This window comes from Oncorhynchus kisutch, linkage group LG10 (genome assembly GCF_002021735.2).
Source record: "Oncorhynchus kisutch isolate 150728-3 linkage group LG10, Okis_V2, whole genome shotgun sequence".
NCBI classification, from domain to species: Eukaryota; Metazoa; Chordata; class Actinopteri; order Salmoniformes; family Salmonidae; genus Oncorhynchus; species Oncorhynchus kisutch.
Window position 1 is genome coordinate 68,473,145 of NC_034183.2, and position 27,771 is coordinate 68,500,915.

The 27,771-nt window shown below is 42.9% G+C and overlaps 1 protein-coding gene and 1 long non-coding RNA gene across 19 annotated transcripts in view; one reads left to right on the forward strand and one right to left on the reverse strand.

Annotated features, from left to right (window-relative positions):
* Positions 1 to 27,771, forward strand: part of LOC109876272 (uncharacterized) — a 239,151-nt gene that overhangs the window by 72,407 nt on the left and 138,973 nt on the right. For 8 of the 18 annotated variants that reach the window (XM_031834922.1, XM_031834917.1, XM_031834921.1 and 5 more), the window contains exons 1-2: positions 318 to 448; positions 609 to 911. The exons of 2 other annotated variants lie outside the window; for them this stretch is intronic. In XM_031834922.1, coding sequence (XP_031690782.1) covers positions 403 to 448; positions 609 to 911 — 349 coding nt within the window. In that variant the 5' untranslated portion in view covers positions 318 to 402. Of the gene's footprint in view, positions 1 to 317; positions 449 to 608; positions 915 to 4,510; positions 4,518 to 27,771 lie in introns of those variants that run through there. 8 more of the 18 variants (XM_031834905.1, XM_031834914.1, XM_031834906.1 and 5 more) reach the window with 3 other exon arrangements.
* Positions 14,272 to 19,497, reverse strand: LOC109876244 (uncharacterized). The gene is made up of 4 exons (XR_004211358.1): positions 19,164 to 19,497; positions 16,105 to 16,212; positions 15,538 to 15,682; positions 14,272 to 15,125 (listed from the first exon to the last, which is right to left on the reverse strand). It is a non-coding gene; the product is annotated as an uncharacterized LOC109876244 (long non-coding RNA).

The window sequence follows — 27,771 nt, forward strand, 5'->3', positions numbered from 1 at the left end:
TGACTTGACCAGGGACAACTCTGTTCTGGGCAGCAGGGTAGCCTAGTGGTTAAAGCATTGGACTAGTAACTGGAAGGTTGCAAGTTCAAATCCCAGAGCTGACAAGGTACAAATCTGTTGTTCTACCCCACTGTTCCTAGGCTGTCATTGAAAATAAGAATTTGTTATTTAACTGACTTGCCTAGTTAAATAAAGGTAAAAAAAAAAAAAAATGTGATAAAGGACAACTCCCGGCACTACTGATGAGCCATAAATTGACTTCTGACCTCATTCATCAGCCCCTCCCCCATGACATCATGATGTAAATCCAGATCCCTCAGAGTTCATATATACTTATGTTCTGCGGCTGACTTGTTGTCTTGTCTTGTGTGGAGCAGCTGAGTTCATATTTCCACCTTCAGGATGATGGGAAAACTCTACCTTCTGCTGCTCTCGCTCTGTCTGCCCTGTGAGTTCTGCTTGGTTTTACTTCTCATCAACTGTTCTTAATGAGGAATGACTGAACCTGGAAAAAGTTTCTGGGAAACTCTCTTTTGCTTTTCTTAAATGTTCTGCTTCCTTCCTATTCTCTCACACATTATTCCTATTTATTTCTCTCTCTCTATCAGGTTGCAATGGTCAGAGTCTGGAGTCCATTCCCTCTAGTCTTGTCCAGAAAAATCCCGGAGAAACTCTCAGTCTGTCCTGTAAGATATCTGGATATACCGTTTCCAGCCACCACACACACTGGATACGACAACCAGCAGGAAAATCCCTGGAGTGGTTGGGTTATTCTGGATTAGGCCTAGGTTACCATGCTAAAAAGTTTGAAGGACGTATGGAAACCACTAAAGATACTAGTAACAGCATGTTGACTTTGATGCTGTCTGGTCTGAGAACAGAGGACTCTGCTGTGTATTACTGTGCAAGAGACACAGTGGTGTGAGTGAGTGAAGATTCTGTACAAAAACCTATCAGAGAATCTAACTGGCAGCAGAGTCAACAGAGCGCATCAGTACAGCAGAGTAACATTCAATGAAAGTCTCAACCAGTATATTGTCAACACAACTACATTAACACAATGTACACCAGAGGAGGCTGGAGGGATGAGCTATAGGAGGACAGGCTCATTGTAATGTATGGAATCTATCTAAATGGAACAGTGTCAAACACATCAATCAAACCTCGGTTATAAGGTCTCTGCACTGGCTGTCTGTGAGTTTTAGCATGCATTTTAAGATTCTTCTATTGGTTTTAAATCAATCCATGATTGTGCTCCACAAAACATTACAAATATGCTTTTAAATTATGTACCCAGTTGGTCCCTCAGATCTTCTGGCACTGGCCTTTTAACTATCCCAAAGCCTAGGACCAAGAGGCATGGTGTAATGGTTGTCTTCCTCCTCTGATGAGGAGGAATAGTAGGAAGGATTGGAGGACCAATGCGCAGCGTGGTAAGTGTTCATAGCTTTTAATGAATAATGAACACTGAACAAAACAATAAACGATAACGTGAAATAACAAACCGAAACAGTACCATGTGGAACAAACACTAACACGGAAAACAATCACCCACAAAACACACAAGAAAACAGGCTACCTAAATATGGTTCTCAATCAGGGACAACGATCGACAGCTGCCTCTGATTGAGAACCATACCACGCCAAACACAGAAATAGCAAATCATAGAAAAACTAACATAGTCAACCCACCCAACTCACGTCCTGACCATACTAATACAAAGACATAACAAAAGAACTAAGGTCAGAACGTGACACATGGAGAGGCAGGCTTTATTTACAATGCCCACCACCTCTGGAATTGCCTGCCAGAAAACCTGAAGGGGGCCAAAACTGTGGACATTTTTTAAAGACATCTTAAAACACACATTTTTAAGCGTTGCTTTTCCTAAGGCTGCTTTTTATTCCTTCAGTTTTTAGTGTTATTCTTTTTATAATGTTTTCCCAGTGAAGCATATTGTAAATAGTTTAAGTGTGAGGTGTTGTAAATAAATAGTTTTAGTCTCATTCATTTTGACCAAGACAGGGTTTACCTACTTATGACTACTTCATTTGTCATGTTAGTTTCTTGCACCAATTAATCTATCTTTAGAGTCTACTTCAGAAAAACTCTTTGTCCCTTATAGGCCTAGCTTTACAATAAAACACCTTGTCTGATTAGATACCTGATGCATGTTTACAGTAGCAAATGTGTTATAGAAGGAATAGAAGTGGCTAACAACAAATGCATGATTACATCTTAAAATAGCCGATGACCACTTGAAGAGCTTTGCAGAGCTGATCATTGCTCGCTGGAACATTTGTGTCATTGTCACCGGCTACAAAACAAGTAGGACTGTCCTTGACTAAATAAAATCTTGGTCGATTGAGAGTCATCTTTTCTTTCAACCAATCGATTTTTCAGAAATGTGAAAACATGTATTTTTCCATATAGACACACCCTATGATTGAACAAAATCAACTATACCTAGGCTACTGAGCTTATCTGATGCATTAAGCACTGTGATTCAAAAATTTGACACACAAATTACTTAAAAGGGAGCCAGCGATCAATATCAAAAACATGTACCTGACCCTCCTCCTCTTGCTGCCCTCTGCTGCTGGCTTTTGCAGACTCTGCCATTATGCTTTTGAATTGTCGTCAAGGTTTTATATAGGAACGGAGAGGAGGGCGTGTTTGAAAAGTTTTATAGCCCATGTCCCTTCACAGGGGCGGGCCACTGATTGAGCAGAGCCCTATCTTATGAAAACCCAAATGTCACATTTTAGAAGCTAAAATCACATTTCATCCCATCATGAATAATTTCATATTTAAACATTTAAATTGAACAACAATTTCTTGTGAATCCTATAACTCTGATGTGTAGACTTTCCACTGTAGAGTTTATATCATCTTATCATTGATGAGAATGTCTCAGCTGACATCATATTCATTAAGTACCACCGCATATGTTCAATTGGTCGGATTACCAGAATATAGTTCATTTTCTCCCCACCTTCTGATGTTCCCAGAATCTCTATGTTAATCAAGGGTTTTGCAAATGTAACATCAGAAGGGTAGAGAGAGGAAAAAGGGGGGAAGAGGTATTTATGACTGTCATAAACCTACCCCTAGGCCAATGTCATGACACCCCTCACGACCCTGGTAATATTAGGCCACACAACATTCCTGTGTCCCCTCAATATGGAGAACCACCCTCAGGACATTAAACATCCAATAAAGGCCCTTTGGAACAATGGTTTCCCTCAGCCACAATGGTGGTCATGACGATAGATGGAATATGAAAATGTATGTCATTTTTGTTTTGTTATTAAAGGTTAATAAATTACGTTATTATGAAAACATTGTAACGTGAAGAGTTTTCCAAGTATATGTTTCATGTTTATACATTGTACGTTGTGTGGAAAATGTCCAAATCAAAGAGAATGTTTTGGTAAAGATGAAATGTGAAGTTTGTTGTCTAAAATTGGATTTGAGTAAAATCTAGACCTTGCTCTTAACCTCTTGCGACGAGCAATCCCGGATCCGGGAGCGTAATCATAGCCTCAAACGAATTAGCATAACGCAGTGGACAAAAATACCCCTAGAAACTTTTCCTATTCATGAAAATCTCAAATGAAATAAATATATTATTTGGAAAGAAAACACTCTGACGTTTCCAAAACTGCAAAGATATTGTCTGTGAGTGCCATAGAACTGATGATACAGGCGAAACCCAGATAAAAATCCAATCAGGAAGTGCCACATTTTTTAAAACCGCCTCATGCCAATGACTCCTTATATGGCTGTGAATGAGCTACGAATGAGCTTCAGTTCTGTGGCACTCACAGACAATATCTTTGCAGTTTTGGAAACGTCAGAGTGTTTTCTTTCCAAAGCTGTCAATTATATGAATAGTCGAGCATCTTTTCGTGACAAAATATCTTGTTTAAAACGGGAATGTTTTTCATCCCAAAATTTTAATAGCGCCCCCTAATGCATAACTGGTTTTAACTTGGTACGCCCAGAGAATTGCCCTGAAGGCGATTACGCCCACTTCTGACCTGAGGGTACAAAACCTGTGAGTGAAGAATTAACAGATAAGACTAAGTGGCCCAAGTTGCAGCCGAGGTCTAATAAAGTCAACGAACCCAAAACGCAGAACAAGTTTGAAGACAAAAAAATATTTTTCTACCCAAGCAGTGGATGAGTAGCTGTGTCTTATCGGGTGAATTCAAGTCGAACCACCTAGCCTCTACTCCCCATCAAATCGTGGTATCTACACTGTTTCATTCCTACGCTGTGAGCTCTGAGCTACAGAGCTGTCTGTCCTTAGAAGAGCCCTTCCAGAGCAAGGGCAAGGGAACAGAACCCTAAGCCAAAAGGACACTGATATCGAGAGAAGAACCAGAGAATTGCACCGGAGAAGTGCGTCATTGAGCAGCCTGAACAGTCCACACGGAGAATCCAGGGAGACCTTCCCCACATAATTACATCATTATATTCTGACCCATAAGAGCGGGAGTTTGGGGCAACGCTAGGGTTAGAATAAGCATAGCTGACAAATTCCCTCAAATGCATATTTATTTTGTGTACTTTCTCTTTTTCTCTCTTTTAAATCCCCATTTTGAGTAACACGCGCCATAGTGTGTTGGTCCGTTATCCTCTAGTGACTCCCCATCCCGCATGAGGGAGCGAAATCATTGACTGACACTAATTAGCATAACGCAACGGACATAAATATTCCTAGAAAACATTCCTATTCATGAAAATCACAAGTGAAACATATTGAGACACAGCTTAGCCTTTTTTTAATCACCCTGTCATCTCACAATTTTCAAAATAGGCTTTACAGCCAAAGCTAGACAAGCATTTGTGTAAGTTTATCGATAGCCTAGCATAGCATTTTGTCCAGCTAGCAACTGGTAACTTGGTCACGGAAATCAGAAAAGCAATCAAATTAAATCGTTTACCTTTGATGAGCTTCGGATGTTTTCACTCACGAGACTCCCAGTTAGATAGCCAATGTTCCTTTTTTCCAAAAATATTATTTTTGTAGGCGAAATAGCTCCATTTGTTCTTCACGTTTGGCTGAGATATCGCCCGGAAATTGCAGTCACGAAAACGCCGAAAAATATTCAAAATTAGCTCCATAATATCGACAGAAACATGGCAAACGTTGTTTATAATCAATCCTCAAGGTGTTTTTCAAATATCTATTCAATAATATATCAACCGGGACTGGTGGCTTCTTAGTAGGATAGAGAGAAACAATGGCCGCATTTGTCCTTTACGCACCAAACACTCTGAGAGACTTCAGCTGACCACTGACGCAATGTTGACGTTCAGGCTAATTTTTCTAAATAAAAGCCTGAAACTATGTATTGTGACACTAGACACATTAGGGAAACCATAGAAAAAGGAATCTGGTTGATATCTCATTCACTGCTCAATAGGGACGCATAGGAACGCAGAGCCTTCTAAATAAGAGTCCCTTCCTGTTTGGATTTTTCTCAGGCTTTCGCCTGCAACATCAGTTCTGTTATACTCACAGACAATATTTTTACAGTTTTGGAAACTTTAGAGTGTTTTCTATCCTAAACTGTCAATTATATGCATATTCTAGCATCTTGTTCTGACAAAATATCTGTTTACTACGGGAACGTTATTTTTCCAAAAATGAAAATACTGCCCCCTAGTCACAAAAGGTTATAATAGGTTCTAATCAATAGCCTAGAATGTGTTTTTGTGATTGTGTATCTCTTATCATCATTTTAGCTTTCTAGTAAATGAATACTCAACTAAGATTGGTGTGGTACGAACTCATTGAGACCCGGGTCCGTGCCGATTCCCGGATTATGCGACGTTCAGAACGAGACTGTGGAGGGAACTGATTCATTAGCGGGTGTTGTAAAATCGATATTCTGATATTCTTTGAGTTAATTTGGGAAATAGAAACTCAATAAAACTAATTCTCCCATGATTCCCCAGGTTAATGAGTTAATAATTGCTTGATTCAGTTAATCACGCAATTAGAAACCTTTAATTATTCGATGAGCAACAGTCGTCACATTAACTAATACAACGTCACGACAGTACCTTGTGAGGTTGGAACTTGTGGTTAAATATTATATTATGTAGAAGGTTGGAGCTATATATGGAGCAAATATACAGTGCCTTGCGAAAGTATTCGCCCCCCTTGAACTTTGCGACCTTTTGCCACATTTCAGGCTTCAAACATAAAGATATAAAACTGTATTTTTTTGTGAAGAATGAACAACAAGTGGGACACAATCATGAAGTGGAACGGCATTTATTGGATATTTCAAACTTTTTTAACAAATCAAAAACTGAATAATTGGGCGTGCAAAATTGTTCAGCCCCTTTACTTTCAGTGCAGCAAACTCTCTCCAGAAGTTCAGTGAGGATCTCTGAATGATCCAATGTTGACCTAAATGACTAATGATGATAAATACAATCCACCTGTGTGTAATCAAGTCTCCGTATAAATGCACCTGCACTGTGATAGTCTCAGAGGTCCGTTAAAAGCGCAGAGAGCATCATGAAGAACAAGGAACACACCAGGCAGGTCCGAGATACTGTTGTGAAGAAGTTTAAAGCCGGATTTGGATACAAAAAGATTTCCCAAGCTTTAAACATCCCAAGGAGCACTGTGCAAGCGATAATATTGAAATGGAAGGAGTATCAGACCACTGCAAATCTACCAAGACCTGGCCGTCCCTCTAAACTTTCAGCTCATACAAGGAGAAGACTGATCAGAGATGCAGCCAAGAGGCCCATGATCACTCTGGATGAACTGCAGAGATCTACAGCTGAGGTGGGAGACTCTGTCCATAGGACAACAATCAGTCGTATATTGCACAAATCTGGCCTTTATGGAAGAGTGGCAAGAAGAAAGCCATTTCTTAAAGATGTCCATAAAAAGTGTTGTTTAAAGTTTGCCACAAGCCACCTGGGAGACACACCAAACATGTGGAAGAAGGTGCTCTGGTCAGATGAAACCAAAATTGAACTTTTTGGCAACAATGCAAAACGTTATGTTTGGCGTAAAAGCAACACAGCTCATCAACCCTGAACACACCATCCCCACTGTCAAACATGGTGGTGGCAGCATCATGGTTTGGGCCTGATTTTCTTCAGCAGGGACAGGGAAGATGGTTAAAATTGATGGGAAGATGGATGGAGCCAAATACAGGACCATTCTGGAAGAAAACCTGATGGAGTCTGCAAAAGACCTGAGACTGGGACGGAGATTTGTCTTCCAACAAGACAATGATCCAAAACATAAAGCAAAATCTACAATGGAATGGTTCAAAAATAAACATATCCAGGTGTTAGAATGGCCAAGTCAAAGTCCAGACCTGAATCCAATCGAGAATCTGTGGAAAGAACTGAAAACTGCTGTTCACAAATGCTCTCCATCCAACCTCACTGAGCTCGAGCTGTTTTGCAAGGAGGAATGGGAAAGAATTTCAGTCTCTCGATGTGTAAAACTGATAGAGACATACCCCAAGCGACATACAGCTGTAATCGCAGCAAAAGGTGGCGCTACAAAGTATTAACTTAAGGGGGCTGAATAATTTTGCACGCCCAATTTTTCAGTTTTTGATTTGTTCAAAAAGTTTGAAATATCCAATAAATGTCGTTCCACTTCATGATTGTGTCCCACTTGTTGTTGATTCTTCACAAAAAAATACAGTTTTATATCTTTATGTTTGAAGCCTGAAATGTGGCAAAAGGTCGCAAAGTTCAAGGGGGGCGAATACTTTCGCAAGTCTCCGTATAAATGCACCAACCACAAGTTCCAACCTCCCGACATGTATATATTATGTCGAAGCAAATCTTTTTTTATAATTTCAAAGATACCAACGTAGTATACACTAAATGAATCAATCCATCATGGATTTGACTTGTTAAGGTTAATATCACCCCACCTGATTGATACATGTAACTCCAAATGTTTAAAGGATGAGTGATTTTTTGTACATGTCTGGCCCTGGTTTGTATCACTGTAAGACTCAGGCACAATATTAAACAGCTGTGTTTTCAGTCTGCAGGTTCGGCCCTGTTATAGTCATTATCTTGTTAGAGGAGTCTAAAGTGAGGCTGACCTTTTTGTCAGTGAATCCTTGTAGACTGTGTTTCCGGTATATATTTGCCCAATCCACTCCAGTCCTTTCCCTGCAGGTTGTCGGATCCAAGCTGTCCAATAGCTAGATAAAGAGTATGAGACTTTACAGGAGATGGTCAGTGGTTGACCTGGCAGAACAGTCATAGAGGCTGGCTGAGTGAGTTATTCACAGTGAACACATTTGGGAAGAGAAAGAAGGAAGAGATAATTACAAGCTACAAATAGTGTCAAATTTTATCAGTCTAATTCAATTTTCATTCATGTGTTTTTTCCCCCAGATCCAAAGAGACTCATAGGACACAGCTGCCAGCAGCAGCAGTAGAGATGCACTGAACATGGTTTGTGTTGAAGCTGAACTGGTTCTCTGGAATTGCACTTCTTTCCTCTCCAGGACTCGGAGGGACGTACTATGGGACACAAAATGAGAACATGAGAACATGGTGGGGGTTAGAAAAGACCTTGGTTGTGGGACATATGACATTGATAGTTTATTGCATTGTTAGTAATCCTAATATCTTGAACACAATTATTTCAATTATGGTTGTGCTTGTGAACATTGTCATTCTACAACATTGATCTGAGGGTATTGATGCTTCTTGTGTTGAATGGGGAAGTGGTTTTTGTACAGCTCTCTCACCACTCTCTCTCACTGTGTGTGTATCGGGCACAGTAATACAATGCTGTGTCCTCACTCTTCAGACTGTTCATCTGTAGGTACAGCTTACTGCTGGAGTCATCTCTGGAGATGGTGAATCTACCCTGTACTGTCTGAGAATAGAATGGACTCGATCCACCAGTGTGTATAAAGGCAACAAACTCAAGTCCTTTCCCAGGAGCCTGTTTCATCCAAGCCATATGGTAGTTACTGAATGTGAACCCAGAGATGGTACAACTCAGTGTGTTGGATTCTCCAGGCATTTTAATCACTGGTCCAGACTCAGTCAGTGTCTGACCATGAACACCTTTGGAAATATAAAGCAGAGATCATGATGAAGTAAATAAATCCTGATGTGTTGACTTATTCATTTGATTAACATTGTTAATATCCTCACCTGTTAGATAGACTGTCAGTAAGAGTACTCCTGTGGTAGGAAACATGGTGATCTGTGTAGTTCTCTAAAGGTAGTTGAGACAGTTCTCAGCAGAAACAGCCTTTAAAAGAGACAATAATAAAGATGGACGACAGGAGAGTTTTGCATGAGCTCCTCCTCACTGGGAGGACCAATCACAAGAAGCTTTGATAAATAGATCATGTGGTATGAGTTCATCTTGAGATGCTCTGTAATGAGGAAGAAATCCTGCTGTTTTTATTTAAATGTATCTATTTAATAGTTGTTATTTAGTCAACAACGTTATGAGTGATTTAACCTTTAATAGTTATTATTTACAGTGTTGTCCCATCGCTGCTAATCGCGAAACGGACTCAGGAGAGGCAAAGGTCGAGAGCCATTTGTCCTCTGAAACACGACCCCAAGCCACACTGCTTCTTGATACAATGCTCGCTTAACCCGGAAAACAGCTGCACCAATGTGTTGAAGGAAACACTGTACAGCTGGCGACCGAAGTTAGGGTGCATGCATGCGCCCGGCCCAGCACAGGGAATCGCTAGAGCGCGATGGGGCAAGGACATCCTAGCCGGTCAAACCCTCCCCTTACATGGACGACGCCATCTCATGGCTCTCACGATTAAAGGTTAAACCATTCATAATGATTATGAATGCCTCTGTTCTGCTCGTTGTTTACAGTATGTTACCATAATTATTATCATTGATGCTGTGAAGAATTGCACAAAAGGCACAGATGGTGAGAACTGAACTATTGGTATCCCCAAAGATACAGCACATACATGGACAATTAATATGTTGAGTTAAAAGTAAGTCTGTTATCAAAATTCTTCTTCTATATTTAATTATGCTCAATGAGGACATTCATTAATACCTACCAGGAATCCAAACTCTTATTTGGATTAGGCTGACATAAAGGTGAATGTAATTAAGATGATATTTACTGATCAAAGTGGCCAGAGGAGTGGATTAAGCTGCATTGACCTTGATGATTGTCTGCTTCCAACTCACACCCTCCACTGAACGCAGCTCACTTTCCAGCTCACACTCTCAAACACCTAGATCCCCTGAACGCAGCTCACTCTCCAGATGCCAATCACCTGAATTATAATCACCTGTTCACACACCTGTATGTCATTATCACACACTATTTAGTTAAGTTCTTTGCGCCCAATCACGTGAGTGACTCCGCCCTTGTATGATAGTTTTTGCCTGCATCACTAATGACCTTTTGCCTATTCCCTGCCTTTACTTTAGCTTATTGGATTTCCTGTATCTACCTATTGCCTGATCTCCCTGACTACGTTACTAGCCTTTTCCCTGCCTGTACTGTTGCCCTTTTGGACCCACTGTGTGTGAGCTTCTGCCTGCACTGGACCCAGCTACCTGCTTCCTCCTGTGGTCCTTTACAATAAACAAGTGCTGCACCCTGCGCTTGAAACCAGCACTCTGTCTCCCATCGTGTTCATTACAATTAGAAATTATATGCTTTGAATTAACTTAGAATTGATGCTGGATCCTCAGTTTGTCTGTCTCACTTCTATTTGACTTGAGAGAAGTACTTGATCAGTTGTTGTACAGCCATGCAGACGCCTGTGTCACTGTGTATTAAACAGCAGAGTCTTCAGACTGTTCATCTAGAGAAAGACCTGTTTCGTGCTATTGTATCTGGAGATGATAAACCGACCCTGACCAGACTGTGGGTAGTAGGTGCTACTGCTGTCATGGGTAGTGTAGAGTATTTCAAACTTGAGAAAAGCTTACACACTGTTGAAAGTAACATCAAAGTGACAGTCGTATAATCAGTAGCAGATGATGTGGGACAACAAGAAAGCTTGACCAGACAGGGCAGGAGTTGGAATGTTAGATACTTGTTCATGTGACAACAAGTAAGATTGACCAGACTGGACAGGATATCATATTTTTGTGTAGTTTGAACGTTAGAGGCTGGAGTCTTTTATTGTGTAGTGCTTTGTGGTATTGTTATATTGTTTACAGTAATGAAACTCAGTATTATTCTAGTGTGACACAAAGAGAGGAAGTTGTACACCAGCTAACCTTTTTGTTAGTGTTGTTTTTGTACAGCTGCTTCACCAGCTTCAGTCAGTGTGCCTGTCGAGCACAATAATAAACAGCAGAGTCCTCTGAACTCAGACTCTTGGCCTCTAAGAACTGTGTGCTTGTAGAGATGTCCTCAGTCAGGGTGAACTGGCCTTTCAGGGAGTCTGCATAGATAACATCTGTTCCTGAACCAGTGTTTATTCTCCCAATCCACTCAAGTCCTTTCCCTGGTTTCTGCCTTATCCAGTGAATGTCATGGCTAGTCATTGAATAACCAGAGATTATACAGGACACTTTAACAGAGTGTCCAGGTATTTTCACCTGAGAAGGTGACTGATCCAGTCTGATATCACAACAAACACGTGCAATATAAAAACATGTCAACACATTTGAACTATGATACTCAGACATCCTTCAGTCACCATGTAATGCTTTACTTACTGTGTATGGACATTACCATGACAACTAAACAACAGACAGTTTCATTGTATCAGTGTATCTCACTGATCATCCCTAAAGCCAACACCTCATTTGGCCGCCTTTCGTTCCAGTACTCTGCTGCCTGTGACTGGAACGAATTGCAAAAATCGCTGAAGTTGGAGACTTTTATCTCCCTCACCAACTTCAAACATCAGCTATCTGAGCAGCTAACCGATCGCTGCAGCTGTACATAGTCTATTGGTAAATAGCCCACCCTTTTCACCTACCTCATCCCCATACTGTTTTTATTTATTTACTTTTCTGCTCTTCTGCACACCAATATCTCTACCTGTACATGACCATCTGATCATTTATCACTCCAGTGTTAATCTGCAAAATTGTAATTATTTGCCTACCTCCTCATGCCTTTTGCACACATTGTATATAGACCCCCCCTTTGTTTTCTACTGTGTTATTGACTTGTTAATTGTTTACTCCATGTGTAACTCTTTGTTGTATGCTCACACTGCTATGCTTTATCTTGGCCAGGTCGCAGTTGCAAATGAGAACTTGTTCTCAACTAGCCTACCTGGTTAAATAAAGGTGTTCTCAACTAGCCTACCTGGTTAAATAAAGGTGTTCTCAACTAGCCTACCTGGTTAAATAAAGGTGTTCTCAACTAGCCTACCTGGTTAAATAAAGGTGTTCTCAACTAGCCTACCTGGTTAAATAAAGGTGTTCTCAACTAGCCTACCTGGTTAAATAAAGGTGTTCTCAACTAGCCTACCTGGTTAAATAAAGGTGTTCTCAACTAGCCTACCTGGTTAAATAAAGGTGTTCTCAACTGGCCTACCTGGTTAAATAAAGGTGTTCTCAACTAGCCTACCTGGTTAAATAAAGGTGTTCTCAACTAGCCTACCTGGTTACATAAAGGTGTTCTCAACTAGCCTACCTGGTTAAATAAAGGTGTTCTCAACTAGCCTACCTGGTTAAATAAAGGTGTTCTCAACTAGCCTACCTGGTTAAATAAAGGTGTTCTCAACTAGCCTACCTGGTTAAATAAAGGTGAAATAAAAAAATATAAAAAAATTGTTCAGTGATAGTCAGGTTAGTGCAGGGCTTGCTGTAATGTCAGTCCACGTTGCCTATGATGAGAAGACCAGAGCTGAGCGTCTGATTATAATGGAGTGAAATGATGGAAGACTTTGCATAGACCGCCCACTAGAGGTTTAAATAAAGACTGAGAGAGAGATGTTTTTTGACAGTTGATAATGTCAGCATTGTTTCTCAGAACAGCACAAGATAACAGGATCTATTAGGATCCCAGAAGATCTATATTTGTACCAATTCTGTTTAACATTAATGACCTTCATGGTACATATATTCAATATTGTATTAATTGTTTGATGAAATTTGACATCTGGTTTCATTTAAATAAGTTCACCAAATTGATAAACATTACCAAATAGGCCAACATGGTTTTAGCTCCTAGAGATTGATAAATCATTTTACTAAGTGACTGCATTTATTATTGATAATGTTAGTTATTTCCTATTGTCAACTGAAATGGAATGGCTTTAAAGTTTTCAGTTAAAGTTTCAATAGGAAATTCATACATTTATCTTACAAAGATGACAGGCATGTTTTACACTTTTCGAGTAATTATGGTTTAAATTTAGAGAATTATCTGTCTATTCTTTCCTATAGTGTTTATGGGGCCATAGGTTTGATGTCGACAGAGACTGGAGCACAGAATTGTCTCATAGACCCTCACAGTAAGGGAAGTGCACATTCATGTGAGCATTCATGGGCAAAGGATTAGCATTTCAATTATTATAATTATCAACTGTGTCGTGACTCTTGTCCTTCCCGCCCTTCTCAGTCCACACCCACTTCCCTTTGTCCACCAAGCCGTCATATCGGCTTATTCCACTAGGGAACCTCCCCTATCATTTCCTTGTAACCATATCTACTGTTGTTTGTTTATGCATTTCTGTGAATATTTAGTTAGTTAGTCAATAAATGATTAAGACAATTGATGTAAGGCTGATTCATAGTAAAGGCTGGGTTCATGCAGAACCAACAATTTATGATGTTTGGAATGAGACTATCGTGAGGTAAAGAATAATTAATGAATTAGAAGACTAATTGATCAGATATTAAAATACCTGAAGAGTTATATTAGGAAAATGTTAACTTTGTAATCTGAAGATCCCCCAATTTACATGGCAAGAATGCCAGGAGGAGTAGGGATGTAAGAAACATGTCTGTCTGGTTACTAACAAACAAGGTGGTTGCTGTGATGAAGGTTGTATCAGAACAGGGCATTTATATAGCAGAAGAAGTTTTTTTTTTGCATTCTGTCTGTCCTATAAAGACAGGTGTCTGATACATCACTGGATGCATTATGTATGCATAATGTAATCATAATATATGCATATACTGTACATACAGTGCATTCAGATAGTATTCAGACCCCTTGCCCTTTTCCACATTTCGATACAATACAGCCTTATTGTAAAATGGATTCAATAAATCACTCTACACACATAATGACAAAGCATGAACAACAGAAACACCTTATTTACATAACTATTCAGACCCTTTTCTATGAGACTCAAAATTGAGATCAGCTGCATTCTGTTTCCAATGTTCATCCTAGAGATGTTTCTACCACTATTACTGGACACAACGATTGAAATCTGAAAACTCAGAGACCCTCTTTAGATGATATTTTTAATGTAAAAGATAACTGAATGAAACACTATTTACAGCCTAAGTTCATACTTGTGGTGGATGAAACATATTTAAGACACTACTTTCACTTTGACAAACAAAAGTACTTTGAATCAACGTCCATTTTATACTTTTTTCTTGTAATACATTAAGTCTTCATCAGTACCGGTCTTTATTTTAATCATATGGAGAGAGAGAGAGGGGCCCCTGTTGGTGCATCAACAACACCAGCACCATGTATTTAACTGGTGTATCATTGTGTTATTATTTGATACATCATTAGAATTGTTCATCATGTTTCCCCTTGTCAGGGTCTACTGGTCATACTATACATGTGTCTGTGTGTTTGTACACATCTTTCCTTTCTCTACCAGATGGTTTTTGTCTGGCTATTCTCATTAGATTAACCATAGTGAGTCTCTAGCACAGTAATACACTGCAGAGTCCTCTGACTTCAACTGGCTCATGTGCAGATAGAAATTAGAGCTGTCCTTCAATGCAGTTAATCAACCCTTTACATCCGGGGCATTGCTCGTTAGTGTCAGAATAATAGTTAATGATCCATTCAAGTCCTTTTCCAGTTGCTTGGCGGATCCAGTACATATTAGTGCTGCTTAGAGTGAATCCACTACAGGCACATGTGAGTTTGAGGGATCCCCTGGGGCTCCCCTGGACTGTTCAGCCTGTGTGAGTACGACCTTACAGTGGACACCTGAGGAGGGAGAGGAATGAAAGGTCAGGCCAATCAAGGAATCATATCAGTATCACAGCCACACAAGTTATACTTATCAGACTACAGTCAGGATCTCACAGGAGGCAGCTGCCAGCAGCAGCAGCAGCAGAGATACAGGAAACATGGTTTGTGTTGAAGTTGAAATGGTGGGAGCTGCTAATTTGCTATTAAATCATTCATTTCTGCTGAATGAGGAAGTGCTTTTTGTACGGCTTCTCCCATTAGTTTACCACTGTGACTCTCTAGCACAGTAATACACTGCTGTGTCCTCACTCTTCAGACTGTTCATCTGTAGGTATAGCTTACTGCTGGAGTCATCTCTGGAGATGGTGAATCTACCCTGGACTGACAGAGTAAGAGACTACTATATGTGCCAATATAAGCAACCCACTCCAGTCCTTTCCCAGGAGCATCTCTGATCCAGCTCATCTCATATCTACTGAATGTGAACCCAGAGGCTGTACAGGTCAGTTTGTGGGATTCTCCAGGCGTATTAACTACTGGTCCAGACTCAGTCAGTGTCTGACCATTAACACCTGTTGAAAGAAATGACAGATGTTAAAACAGAATCTGAAACTTAAATAAATATATTTTTAAAGAGACTCACAGGATGCAGCTACCAGCAGCAGCAGCAGAGATGCAGGGAACATGGTTTGTGTTGAAGCTGTCACGTTCTGACCTTAGTTCCTTTGTTTTGTCTTTGTTTTAGTATGGTCAGGGCATGAGGGGGTGGGCAGTCTGTTTGTTTTTCTATGTTGGTTTCTGTGTTCGGCCTAGTATGGTTCTCCATCAGAGGCAGGTGTCGTTAGTTGTCTCTGATTGAGAATCATACTTAGGTAGCCTTTTTCCACCTGTGTTGCGTGGGTGTTTATTTCTGTTCTGTGTTTTGTTGCACCGTTCAGGACAGTTTGTTTTTGCTTCAGTATTCATTCTTTATTAAATTACAATGAATACTTACTACGCTGCATCTTGGTCCTCTCTTTCTCCCGACGACAACCATTACAGAAGCTGAACTGGTGGGAGCTGTTCTTCTCTACTCTCCAGGATTCAGAGGGATATGCTAGGACTCCGATACAGAAAGGTTTTTATAAAAGGAGGAGGTAGAGGGAGAGAAGGGAAGAGGGGCTAGGTGAAATTTGCATAAGGAGAGGAAATATACTGTATAATTAATTGGAATGTCAGTGGGGGATCTTTTCTTAAATAACTGTGCAAACTATAGATACTCTGTATTGTCCATGTAAAAAGCCAGACTTATACTGTGGGATTATGTTAGGCAACACTGTGATACAAAAAAATAATAACAAAGTGTAAATCTCATTGTATCATAACCCAGGAGCGTCAATGGTCCCCCGTCTTTAATATTACAATCAAATTGTATTAGTCACATGCACCGAATACAATAGGTGTAGTCCTTACAGTGAAATGCTTACTTACGAGCCACTAACCAACAATGCAGTTAAAAAAAATGGATTAGAGTAAGAATTAAAAGTAACAAGTAATTAAAGAGCAGCAGTAAAATAACAATAGCGAGACTATATAGAGGGGGGTACCGGTACAGAGTCAAAGTGCGTGGGCACCGGTTAGTTGAGGTAATATGCACATGTAGGTAGAGTTATTAAAGTGACTATGCATAGATGATAACAACCGAGAGTAGCAGCGGTGTAAAAGAGGGGGAGGGCAGGGTAGGCAATGCAAATAGCCTGGGTAGCCATTTTACTAGATGTTCGGGAGTCTTATGGCTTGGGGGTAGAAGCCTCTTGGACCGAGACTTGGCACTCCGGTACCGCTTGCTGTGCATTAGCAGAGAGAACAGTCTATGACTAGGGTGGCTGGAGTCTTTGACAATTTTTGGGGCCATCCTCTGACACCCCCTGGTATAGAGGTCTTGGATGGCAGGAAGCTTGGCCCAGTGATGTATTGGGCCATTCGCACTACCCTCTGTAGTGCCTTGCGGTCGGAGGCTGAGCAGTTGCCATACAAGGCAGTGATGCTCTCGATGTTGCAGCTGTAGAAACTTTCAGGATCTGAGGACCCATGCCAAATCTTTTCAGCCTCCTGAGGGGGAATAGGTTTTGTTGTGCCCTCTTCACGAATGTCTTGATGTGCTTGGACCATGTTAGTTTGTTGGTGATGTGCACTGCAGTCCCCGATGATGAGAATGGGGGCGTGCTTGGTCCTATTTTTCCTGTAGTCCACAATCATCTCCTTTATCTTGATCACATTGAGGGAGAGGTTGTTGTCCTGGCACCACACAGCCAGGTCCCTGACCTCCTCCCTATAGGCTGTCTTGTCATTGTTGGCAATCAGGCCTACCACTGTCATCGGCAAACTTAATTATGGTGTTGGAGTCGTGCCTGGCTGTGCAGTCATGGGTGAACAGGGAGTACAGGAGGCAACTGAGCATGCACTGCCCCTGTGTTGAGGATCAGAGTGGTGGATGTGTTGTTACCTACCCTTACCACCTGGGGGCGGCCCGTCAGGAAGTTCAGGATCCAGTTGCAGAGGAAGGTGTTTTGTCCTATGGTCTTTATAAGCTTTATTGATAAGCTTATAGAGGGCACTGTGGTGTTGAACGCTGAGCTGTAGTCAATGAATTGCATTCTCACATAGGTGTTCCTTTTGTCCAGGTGGGTAAGGACATTGTGGAGTGCAATAGAGATTGCATCATCTGTGGATCTGTTGGGGTGGTATGCAAATTGGAGTGGGTCTAGGGATTCTGGGATAATTGTGTTGATGTGAGCTATGACCAGCCTTTCAAAGCACTTCATGGCTACAGACATAAGTGCTACGGGTTGGTAGTCATTTAGGCAGGTTGCCTTTATGTTCTTGGGCACAGGCACTATGGTGGTCTGCTTTAAACATGTTGGTATTACAGACTCGGACAGGGAGAGGTTGAAAATGTCAGTGAAGACACTTGCCAGTTGGTCAGCACATGCTCGCAGCACGGGTCCTGGTAATCCTGGCCCTGCGGCCTTGTGAATGTTGACCTGTTTAAAGGTCTTTCTCACATTGGCTGTGGAGAGTGTGATCACACAGTCTTCCGGAACAGCTGGTGCTCTCATGCGTGTTCCAGTGTTATTTGCCTAGAAGTGAGGATGGAAGTAGTTTAGCTCGTCTCGTAGGCTTGTGTTACTGGGCAATGCTTCTCGGCTGTGCTTCCCTTTGTGGTCTGTAATCGTTTGCAAGCCCTGACACATCCGACGAGCATCAGAGCCGGTGTAGTACGATTCGATCTTAGTCCTGTATTGTACGCTTTGCCTATGTAACAGTATAACTTTATACCGTCCCCTCGCCCATACCCGGGCGCGAACCAGGGACCCTCTGCACACAACAACAGTCACCCACGAAGCATTGTTACCCATCGCTCCACAAAAGCCGCGGCCCTTGCAGAGCAAGGGGAACTACTACTTCAAGGTCTCAGAGCAAGTGAAGTCACCGATTGAAACGCTATTTAGCGCGCACCACCGCTAACTAAGCTAGCTGTTTCACATCCGTTATACCTATTTGATGGTTCGTTGGAGGGCAAAGGAGGGTTTCTTATAAGCTTCCGGGTTAGAGTTCCGCTCCTTGAAAGTATCAGCTCTAGCCATTAGCTTAGTGTTACGAATCCCTTTTGGCCCGACAGTCTAGGGGGGGGGGATGGTAATGGGACCCGTAACATAACTCATGCAATTTATAATAGTGAAAGTAAAAGTGTGAACGAAATAACCACGACAACTGAAATCTACCGTCAAACTCAGGGTTTATTAATAAACACACAGTAATGGGGGGAGCAGGAAAAGGGGCTGAGCTGGACCCAAGGAAAGAAATAATAATTATTCAAAAACACCCCTAAGCTAGACTAGCCTATTTCAACAACAGCTAACTAACTAACCAAAATACAGTGGGTGGTCCGCCCAGTTCTAACTAGTGTATTTAACAAAGTTTACCTACGGGTAGTGTATGCCCATGGGCGACTTGTCTTGGTTCCCCCTTTTCCCACCAGCAAACAAACACCATAACCAAAACAATACTCACCGGTGATGACAAAGTGCTATGGACGTGCTCAAACAAAAGATAGCTCAATACATAAAGAGAGTGAAACAGAGAGATCTACAGGTATGGCATTTACAGAGAGATTGAGCTCTACAGCAAACAACTGACAGGGTGATTAAACAAAGGGAAAGGAACAGTGATTGGGTAGGAAACAGGAGGAGGTGTGTCTTCTGATTGATGTTTGGATTGGTGACTGATTGGGGAGTGATGATTTTCACCTGTGAGGGGAGAAGGAGAGAAAAGAAACACACACACAGGATACACACACAGGATGCTTGTATCCGTAACACTCCCACCCTTAAAAGAGCAACCCTAGGGATTGCGACCACAGTATTACAATGAATACTCACAACAATAAAGTCAACCTTGCAAAACATACAAAAATCATCATTTACACATGAGACAAAGCATCTGCCAATACATTATCATAACCCTTTTTGTGGCGGATCTCCAAATTATAATTTTGTACAATCAGCGCATAAGGCGTTGGTTCTGGTTGTACATCCGGTGGAGAAACACTAAGGGGTTATGGTCAGTATATACAATCACTGGTAGGGCACTGGAACCAATATATACTTCAAAGTACTGCAGAGCCAACAACAAAGCAAGAGCTTCTTGTTCTATTGTCGCATAGTTTGTTTGCCATTTATTAAATTTACGGGAAAAATAACAAACAGGAGGATCCACTCCACTCTTGTCCTGCTGCAGTAGAACAGCATCAGCACCTCTGGCAAGTACAGGGGTACTACATAAGAGTGCTTTCGCAGATTCAAAAGCTCTTCCAATCAGGGGACCACACAAATCATCTAGCCAGGCTGAGCAAATCGGTCAATGGAGCAACTACCGCATATACATTTTTACAGAAGCTACGGTAGTAGCCAACCATCCCTAAAAAGCGTAGCTCTCGTCTGGTGGTAGGTGCAGGGAATGCAGTTATAGCCAAGACCTTAGCATCAACAGGGCGTACCTGTCCATGGCCAACCTCTTTCCCGAGATAGGTAACAGTAGCCTTCCCAAACTCGCACTTTGCCAAGTTCAGGGTTAGAGAAGCAGCTGCCAACCGTTCACATACTACCCTTAGCGAGTCAACATGATCTGACCACTCAGACGAATAAATCACTAGGTCATCAAGGTATGCACTACAATTAGGAACGCCAGCTAATACGGAGTTAACCAGTCGTTGGAAAGTGGCTGGTGCATTTCGCATCCCAAAAGCCATGACTGTGTACTGTAGGAAGTTGTCTGGGGTCACAAAGGCAGAAATCTCAGAAGCACGTGAAGTTAACGGAACCTGCCAGTAACCTTTTAAGAGGTCCAACTTAGTTACATACTTAGCAGCACCAATAGTGTCGATACAGTCATCCAGTCTGGGTAACGAGAACGAATCTGGCATTGTGACAGAATTTACCTTTCGATAATCCGTACATAACCTGGACGTACCATCAGGTTTAGTAACCAGAATGCAAGGAGTACTCCAAGGGCTTGAACTTGGCGTAGCCAGGTCATTCTCCAACAAATATTTCACCTCATCCCTCATTATCTTCCTCTTGGAAGCGTTGATATGATATGGGTGTTGCTTTTTAGGTGTAGCATTTCCAACATTAATGTCATGTTCCAACACGTTTGTGCGAGTAGGAACGTCATTAAAGAGACATAGAAAACTGTGTAGTAGCCTCACATTATCATTGGCCTGTCCATCTGTTAAATGAACCAGACCTGACTGGATAGACAGCAGCATTTCTGAGTTGGGCAATCTAACACACTGCTGTTGAGTATTGCGCAACTCCAATCCATCAATATGACAGTCCACTATCATCGCAGTAGTAGCAGAGGAGACAGCAGTACCTTCCTCTGTTTTTGAACTAACTGTGTGATGGGTCGGGTGTGGTAAGCTTTCAACATGTTAATGTGACACACACGAGATTGGTGTTGTCTATCAGGAGTTTGAAGCACATAGTCAGTTTCACTTGTTTTCTTTTCAATTAAATAAGGACCAGAGAAACAAGCTGACAGTGAAGATCCTGGAACAGGTAATAACACCAGTACTTGGTCACCTGGCTGTAGTGGACGAGAAACAGCCTCTTTATCATAGTGTCTTTTCATGCTCCTCTGTGAGGAAGACAGAGAACGGTTCTTTAAGGACTTTCATTGGTCCTCTCACTGTGTGACCAAACACTAGTTCAGCTGGGCTGAAACCTAGGGACTCCTGCACAGTTTCATGAGCAGCAAACAAAACTAGAGGAACTCCCTCATCCCAATCTTTCTCAGATTGCAAACAATATTTACGTAGCACACCCTGAGACTCTGGGTGATAGGCCCTTGACACACAGTGCGTAATTGACAAGGATTTAACACCTGCTTGAAAGGCTTGGATAGGAAATTGGTACCTTGATCGCTTTGTACCACCACAGGTAACCCGAATGTCGTGAAGAATTTCATTAAGGCTTTACTCACTACCGGGGCTGTAATCCTTCACAGAGGAATGGCCTCTGGGTATATTGTAGCCATACCCATAATCGTTAACAAAAACTGGTCACCCGATTTTGTCTTCGGTAACGGTCCGACACAATCAACCACCACATGCACGAATGGTTCGCCTATGACAGGTATGGGACAAAGAGGACCTGAAGGAATAACCTGATTTGGTTTTCCTGTTATCTGACATGTGTGGCATGTCTGACAGAACTGAGCCACATCTTGTTTTAAACCCGGCCAAAAGAAATGTCTTTGTGATTCCTAAATGACCAGACCACTGGTGATCATGAGCAAGGGATAACACATTTTGTCGAAAGGCTGTAGGAATCACTATTTGGTAAACAGCATTCCAATCTCCACCCGCGTCAACATGGGATTTCCATTTATGCATGAAGAGATTACCTTCAATGAAGTAAGCCACGTTCTTCTTCTTTACATCTTCCAAGGAGACAACACTAGAAAAACATTTAGCAAGCTTGTTGTCAACCTTTTGGTTAGCAATCAGCTGCTCACGGGTGACTGGTAACTGTATTGCATCAGCAATAAGTTCAACGTTCTTTGATTCTTTCCTGGGCTGTTTGTCAGAGGTGATCAGCTTCTCAGAGGTATCACACAATCCATCCTCTTGATCAACCCCTTTGAACAGAACAGTGTTTGACAAATACACACACAGGATACTTGTATCTGTAACACTTAGTGTGGATGTTTCCTGTAATCCATGGCTTCTGGTTTGGGACGATGTCATCGATGCACTTATTGGTGGGGCCATTGACTGATGTGGTGTACGCCTCAATGCCATCAGAGGAATCCCGGAATATATTCCACTCTGTGCTAGCAAAACAGTCCTGCAGCTTAGCATCTGCTTCATCTGACCACTTTTAGTAGATCTAGTCACTGGTGCTCCCTGCTTTAATTTTAGCTTGTAAGCAGGAATCAGGAGGATAGAATTATGGTCAGGTTTGCCAAATGGAGGGCAAGGGAAAACTTTATGTGTCCATTTTTTTTCTCCTCTGGTTGCACATCTAACATGCTGATAGAAATTTGGTAAAATGGATTTAAGTTTCCCTACATTAAATTCCCTGGCTACTAGGAACACTGCCTCTGTTTGAGCATATTCTTGTTTGCTTATGGTGGAAATTAAGTTGCTTAACTTAAGGCTCGGATCCCGTGAGCGATTTCACAACATCCGGTGAAATTGCAGAGCGCCAAATTCAAATGAAAAAAGTCGTAATATTAAACATTCATGAAAATACATGGTTCTTTAGCTTAGAATCTTGGTAATCGAACCGCCTTGTCAGATTTACAAAAGGCTTCACAGAAAAAGCATAGCATTTGATTGCCTGAGGACAGCGCCTCACATACTTCCTGCATTAGCATAAATTCATAACTTGCACAGGTGTCATAAAACTCAAAAATAGTGATAAAATATATCCCTTACCTTTGAAGATCTTCCTCTGTTGGCAATCCAAAGGGTCCTAGCTACACATTAAATGGTTGTTTTGTTTGATAAAGTCCCTCTTTATATCCCAAACACTAGGTTTGGTTGGGGCAATTTGTTCAGTAATCCACCTGCCCAAAGGCGTCCAAACATGCAGACAAATATATTCTAATTGTACCGGTAAAGTTTGTTGAAACAAGTAAAATGATGTTTCTAATTAATCCTCAGGTTGTCAAATATCTATATAAACGATAATATTTCAACCGTAGAACAGTGTGTTCAATAGAAACGAAAAATAACAACGAGCGCACACAGTCACACGCACAAAACAGTAGTGCACATTTCTATAGACACTTCCCATTTTCTTAATTCTTGGTCGTTTTTCAAAAAACAAGCCTGAAATCATGTCTAAAGACTGCTGACATCTGGTGGAAGCCATAGGAACTGCAATCTGAGCTAAATACCTGTCTGGTCAACAGCCTTTCAATGGAAAAGCACATAAACAAATCACATTCTGGATGGATTCTCCTCGGGTTTTTGCCTGGGTTAGCAGTTCTGTTATACTCAGACATTATCTTAACCTCTCTGCGCATGGAACCCGCTAACGGGCTGAAATTCAACAACATACGGTGCTCGCTACATAAATAGTCATATTAAACATTCATGAAAATACAAGTGTCTCACATGTATCGAAAGCCTAGAATCTTGCTAATCCAACTGCGTTGTCAGATTTAAAAAAGGATTTACTGCGAAAGAATGCGATGCGATTATCTGAGCATAGAGCCCCATAAAAATGAATTAACCAGCACAGGGGTAACATAATCACAAAATGCATTAACATAAATTGTTTACCTTTGACGATGTTCGTCTGTTTGCAATTTCAATGCTCATTGTTACACAATGAATGATCTTTTGTTTGATAAATTCGTTTTTATAGCCTAACACGAAACATTTTGTGAACTGCTTGTGTAGTGAATTCCGTCTCATTCCATTTTTGACAACACATTCCAGGTAAATCACCCACACAGAACGTGACTTTTCCAGTCATGTTTGGTTTCACTGCAATCAACTGGTTTGTTTGTAACACAATCAAAATGATGGGCCATTTCGCGGGACTTATTGACTGAAAGAAACCGATTTGAAGACAAGTCATGACATCATTGTGCACCAATGATTTGCCCGCTGTTTCGTTGATTGACTGTCTTTTAACCCAATGACCACTGATCGTCTTGAAATCTAGCTGGGTAGATAGCCAATGAGCTGAGCTAAACGGCAATATGCCATGTTTATGTGTTGCAAGACCAACCCATGTAGTAAGCTCCAGCCTAAAGAGAGTCATGTGCTATTGAATTTTCATACCGGAAGAAGCCATTCCCCTTCTTGTTCGGGTGGTGCTCGGCGGCCGTCGTCACCGGTCTACTAGCTATCACCGATCCTTTGTTCTGTGTTCGTTTGGTTTTGTCTAATTGGTTTCTTGTTTGGTTGTTAGGGTGGGGTTATTTCAGTTTGTTCAGCCCGCTTCTGTTTCGTGCGGGCTTGTTCGTCTGTTTTGTGTTAGAGTGTATTTTGTTTGCATTTTGGGTTTCGCGCTGTCCGTTAATATTTCTGTTAATTTGTTCTCCTACTTTTGTTCATGTTATTTTTCCTGGACATTAAAGCGTGTTTTTCCCCACATCCTTTTGCTCTCTGCGCCTGACTCCACACCTCTTCACTCATTGCACGTTACAGAAGCCCGCACCTTATTATGGAGTCAGCAGGAGCAGCGACCACTCCTCTTCCCACGATGGAGGAGAGAGTCCATCATCACACGTCCATCCCTGATCGCCTTGGATCAGCAATGGATCAAATGATGGAGAGGATGGATCGTTGGGAGAGGAATGGTCTCTCTACTACCCCACCGACCCTCCCACCAGCAACTCTACCATCTCCCCCATCAGGATCCGGTTCCAGCGCTCTGCGCATTACGCCTCCGAGGGAGTACGATGGAGCAGCGACGGGGTGCCAGGGATTCCTGCTTCAACTAGAACTCTACCTGGCCACCGTTCGGCTGGCTCCCTCGGACGAGGAGAGCGTGTGTGTCCTCATCACATGCCTTACGGGTAGAGCCCTTGAGTGGGCCAATGCGGTCTGGAACGGGCCCGACTCAGCGAAGGGCAATTACCCGGAGTTCACCCGCCGTTTCCGGGCCGTGTTCGATCACCCTCCAGAGGGTTGAGCAGCGGGTGAGAGGTTGTTCCATCTCAGGCAGGGGACGAGGAGCGCGCAGGACTTTGCGCTGGAGTTCCGGACCTTGGCCGCTGGAGCAGGGTGGAACGACAGGGCCCTGATAGACCATTACCGGTGTAGCCTGAGAGAGGACGTTCGCAGGGAGCTGGCTTGTCGGGACACTACACTTAGCCTGGATGGACTGATAGACCTGTTGATCCAGTTGGACCATCTGCTAGCTGCTCGCGGACGTTCTGAAAGGGTCCTGTCAGTTCTACCTCCTGACCCTCCCGCTCCTATCCCGATGGAGCTAGGAGGGACCGCGTCTAGGGAGATCGGAGGAGGCTCCTCCTGTACCAGTTGTGGCCGGAGAGGGCACACGTCTGGTCGGTGCTGGAGGAATTCATCTGGGAGTTGAGAAGGCAGGCAGAACACTCCTCGGTCACCCCAGGTAAGTAAGCACCACACTCTCCCAGAGTTTCCTGTTGGTCACATGTTCTTATTCATTTGTTTCCTTAATTATTCTCCCTCTCTCACGCATAAAGCACTGGTAGATTCAGGTGCAGCTGGGAACTTTTTAGATCGCGGACTCGCTCAGAGTCAGGGGAATCACAAGGAGCTAATTAGTCTGTTCCTTATCGATTCACCTGCGTTTCCGGTGGTGCTGGGGATTCCCTGGCTAGCTATTCACAACCCTACGATTTCACGGAAACAGGGAACTCTCCAGGGGTGGTCTGATGAGTGTTCAGGCAGGTGTGTAGGGGTTTCCATCGGTGCGACAACGGTGGAGAGTCCAGACCAGGTTTCCACCGTACGCATTCCAGCTGAGTATGACGATTTGGCTATCGCTTTCAGTAAAAAGAAGGCGACCCAATTACCACCCCATCGTCAGGGGGATTGCGTGATAAACCTCCAGGTAAACGCTGCACTCCCCAGGAGTCATGTGTATCCTTTATCCCAGAAGGAGAAGGTGGCTATGGAAACATATATCACCGAGTGGTCAGCAGAGGCGGACGGAGCTTTTCGTAGGTTGAAGGCGATGTTTACTGAGGCGCCGGTGTTGGCGCATCCGGACCCTTCTTTGGCGTTTATAGTAGAGGTGGACGCATCCGAGGCTGGGGGTGGAGCGGTGCTCTCACAGAGTTCGGGTGCGCCACCGAAGCTCCGCCCCTGTGCCTTTTTTTCCGAAGAAGCTCGGGCCAGCGGAGCGGAATTATGATGTGGGGGACAGGGAGTTGTTGGCTATGGTTGAGGCCCTGAAGGTGTGGAGACACTGGCTTGAGGGGGCTAAGCACCCTTTCCTTATCTGGACTGACCACCGTAACCTGGAGTATATCCGATCAGCTAGGAGACTGAATCCTCGTCAGGCGAGGTGGGCCATGTATTTCACCAGATTTCATTTTACTATATCGTATCGACCAGGTTCCCTCAACACTAAGGCCGACGCGCTGTCACGATTCTCTGACACTGAGGACAGGTCCATCGATCCTACTCCCATCATTCCGGCAGCTAAGCTGGTGGCACCAGTAGTATGGGAGGTGGACGCGGACATCAAGCGGGCGCTAAGGGAGGAACCTGCGCCTCCACAGTGTCCGGAGGGTCGTAGGTACGTGCCGCTCGCTGTTCGTGATCAATTGATTCGATGGGCTCATAGTCTACCCTCGTCGGGTCACCCAGGTATTTCTAGGACAGTGCGAGGTCTTGGGAGTAAGTACTGGTGGCCCACTTTGGTGAGGGATGTGCGATTCTATGTCTCCTCCTGTTCGGTGTGCGCCCAAAGTAAGGCTCCTAGGCACCTGCCACGAGGTAAATTACAACCTCTCCCCGTTCCACAACGGCCGTGGACCCATCTATCGGTGGATTTTCTTACTGACCCCCTCTCAGGGTAACACAACGATCCTGGTCGTTGTGGATCGATTCTCTAAGTCTTATTTTATCCCATTTTATCCCATTGCCCGGTCTCCCTACGGCCCTACAGACTGCGGAAGCTCTTTTCACCCATGTCTTCCGGCACTACGGGGTGCCCGAGAATATAGTTTCTGATCGGGGTCCCCAGTTTACCTCCCGTGTATGGAGGGCATTTATGGAACGTCTGGGGGTCTCGGTCAGCCTGACCTCAGGGTATCACCCGGAAAGTAATGGGCAGGTGGAGAGAGTGAACCAGGAGGTGGGTAAGTTTCTGCGGTCGTATTGCCAGGACCGGCCAGGGGAGTGGGCGAGATACATTCCCTGGGCAGAAATGGCCCAGAACTCACTAAGCCACTCCTCTACCAACATGTCACCATTTCAGTGCGTGTTGGGGTACCAGCCGGTTCTGGCACCTTGGCATCAGAGCCAGACTGAGGCTCCTGCGGTGGAGGAGTGGGTGCAGCGCTCTAAGGAGACCTGGAGGGCTGTCCAAGAGTCATTACGCCAAGTGAGTGTAAGGCAGAAGAAGAGCGCTGACCGTCACCGCCGTGAGGCCCCCGTGTT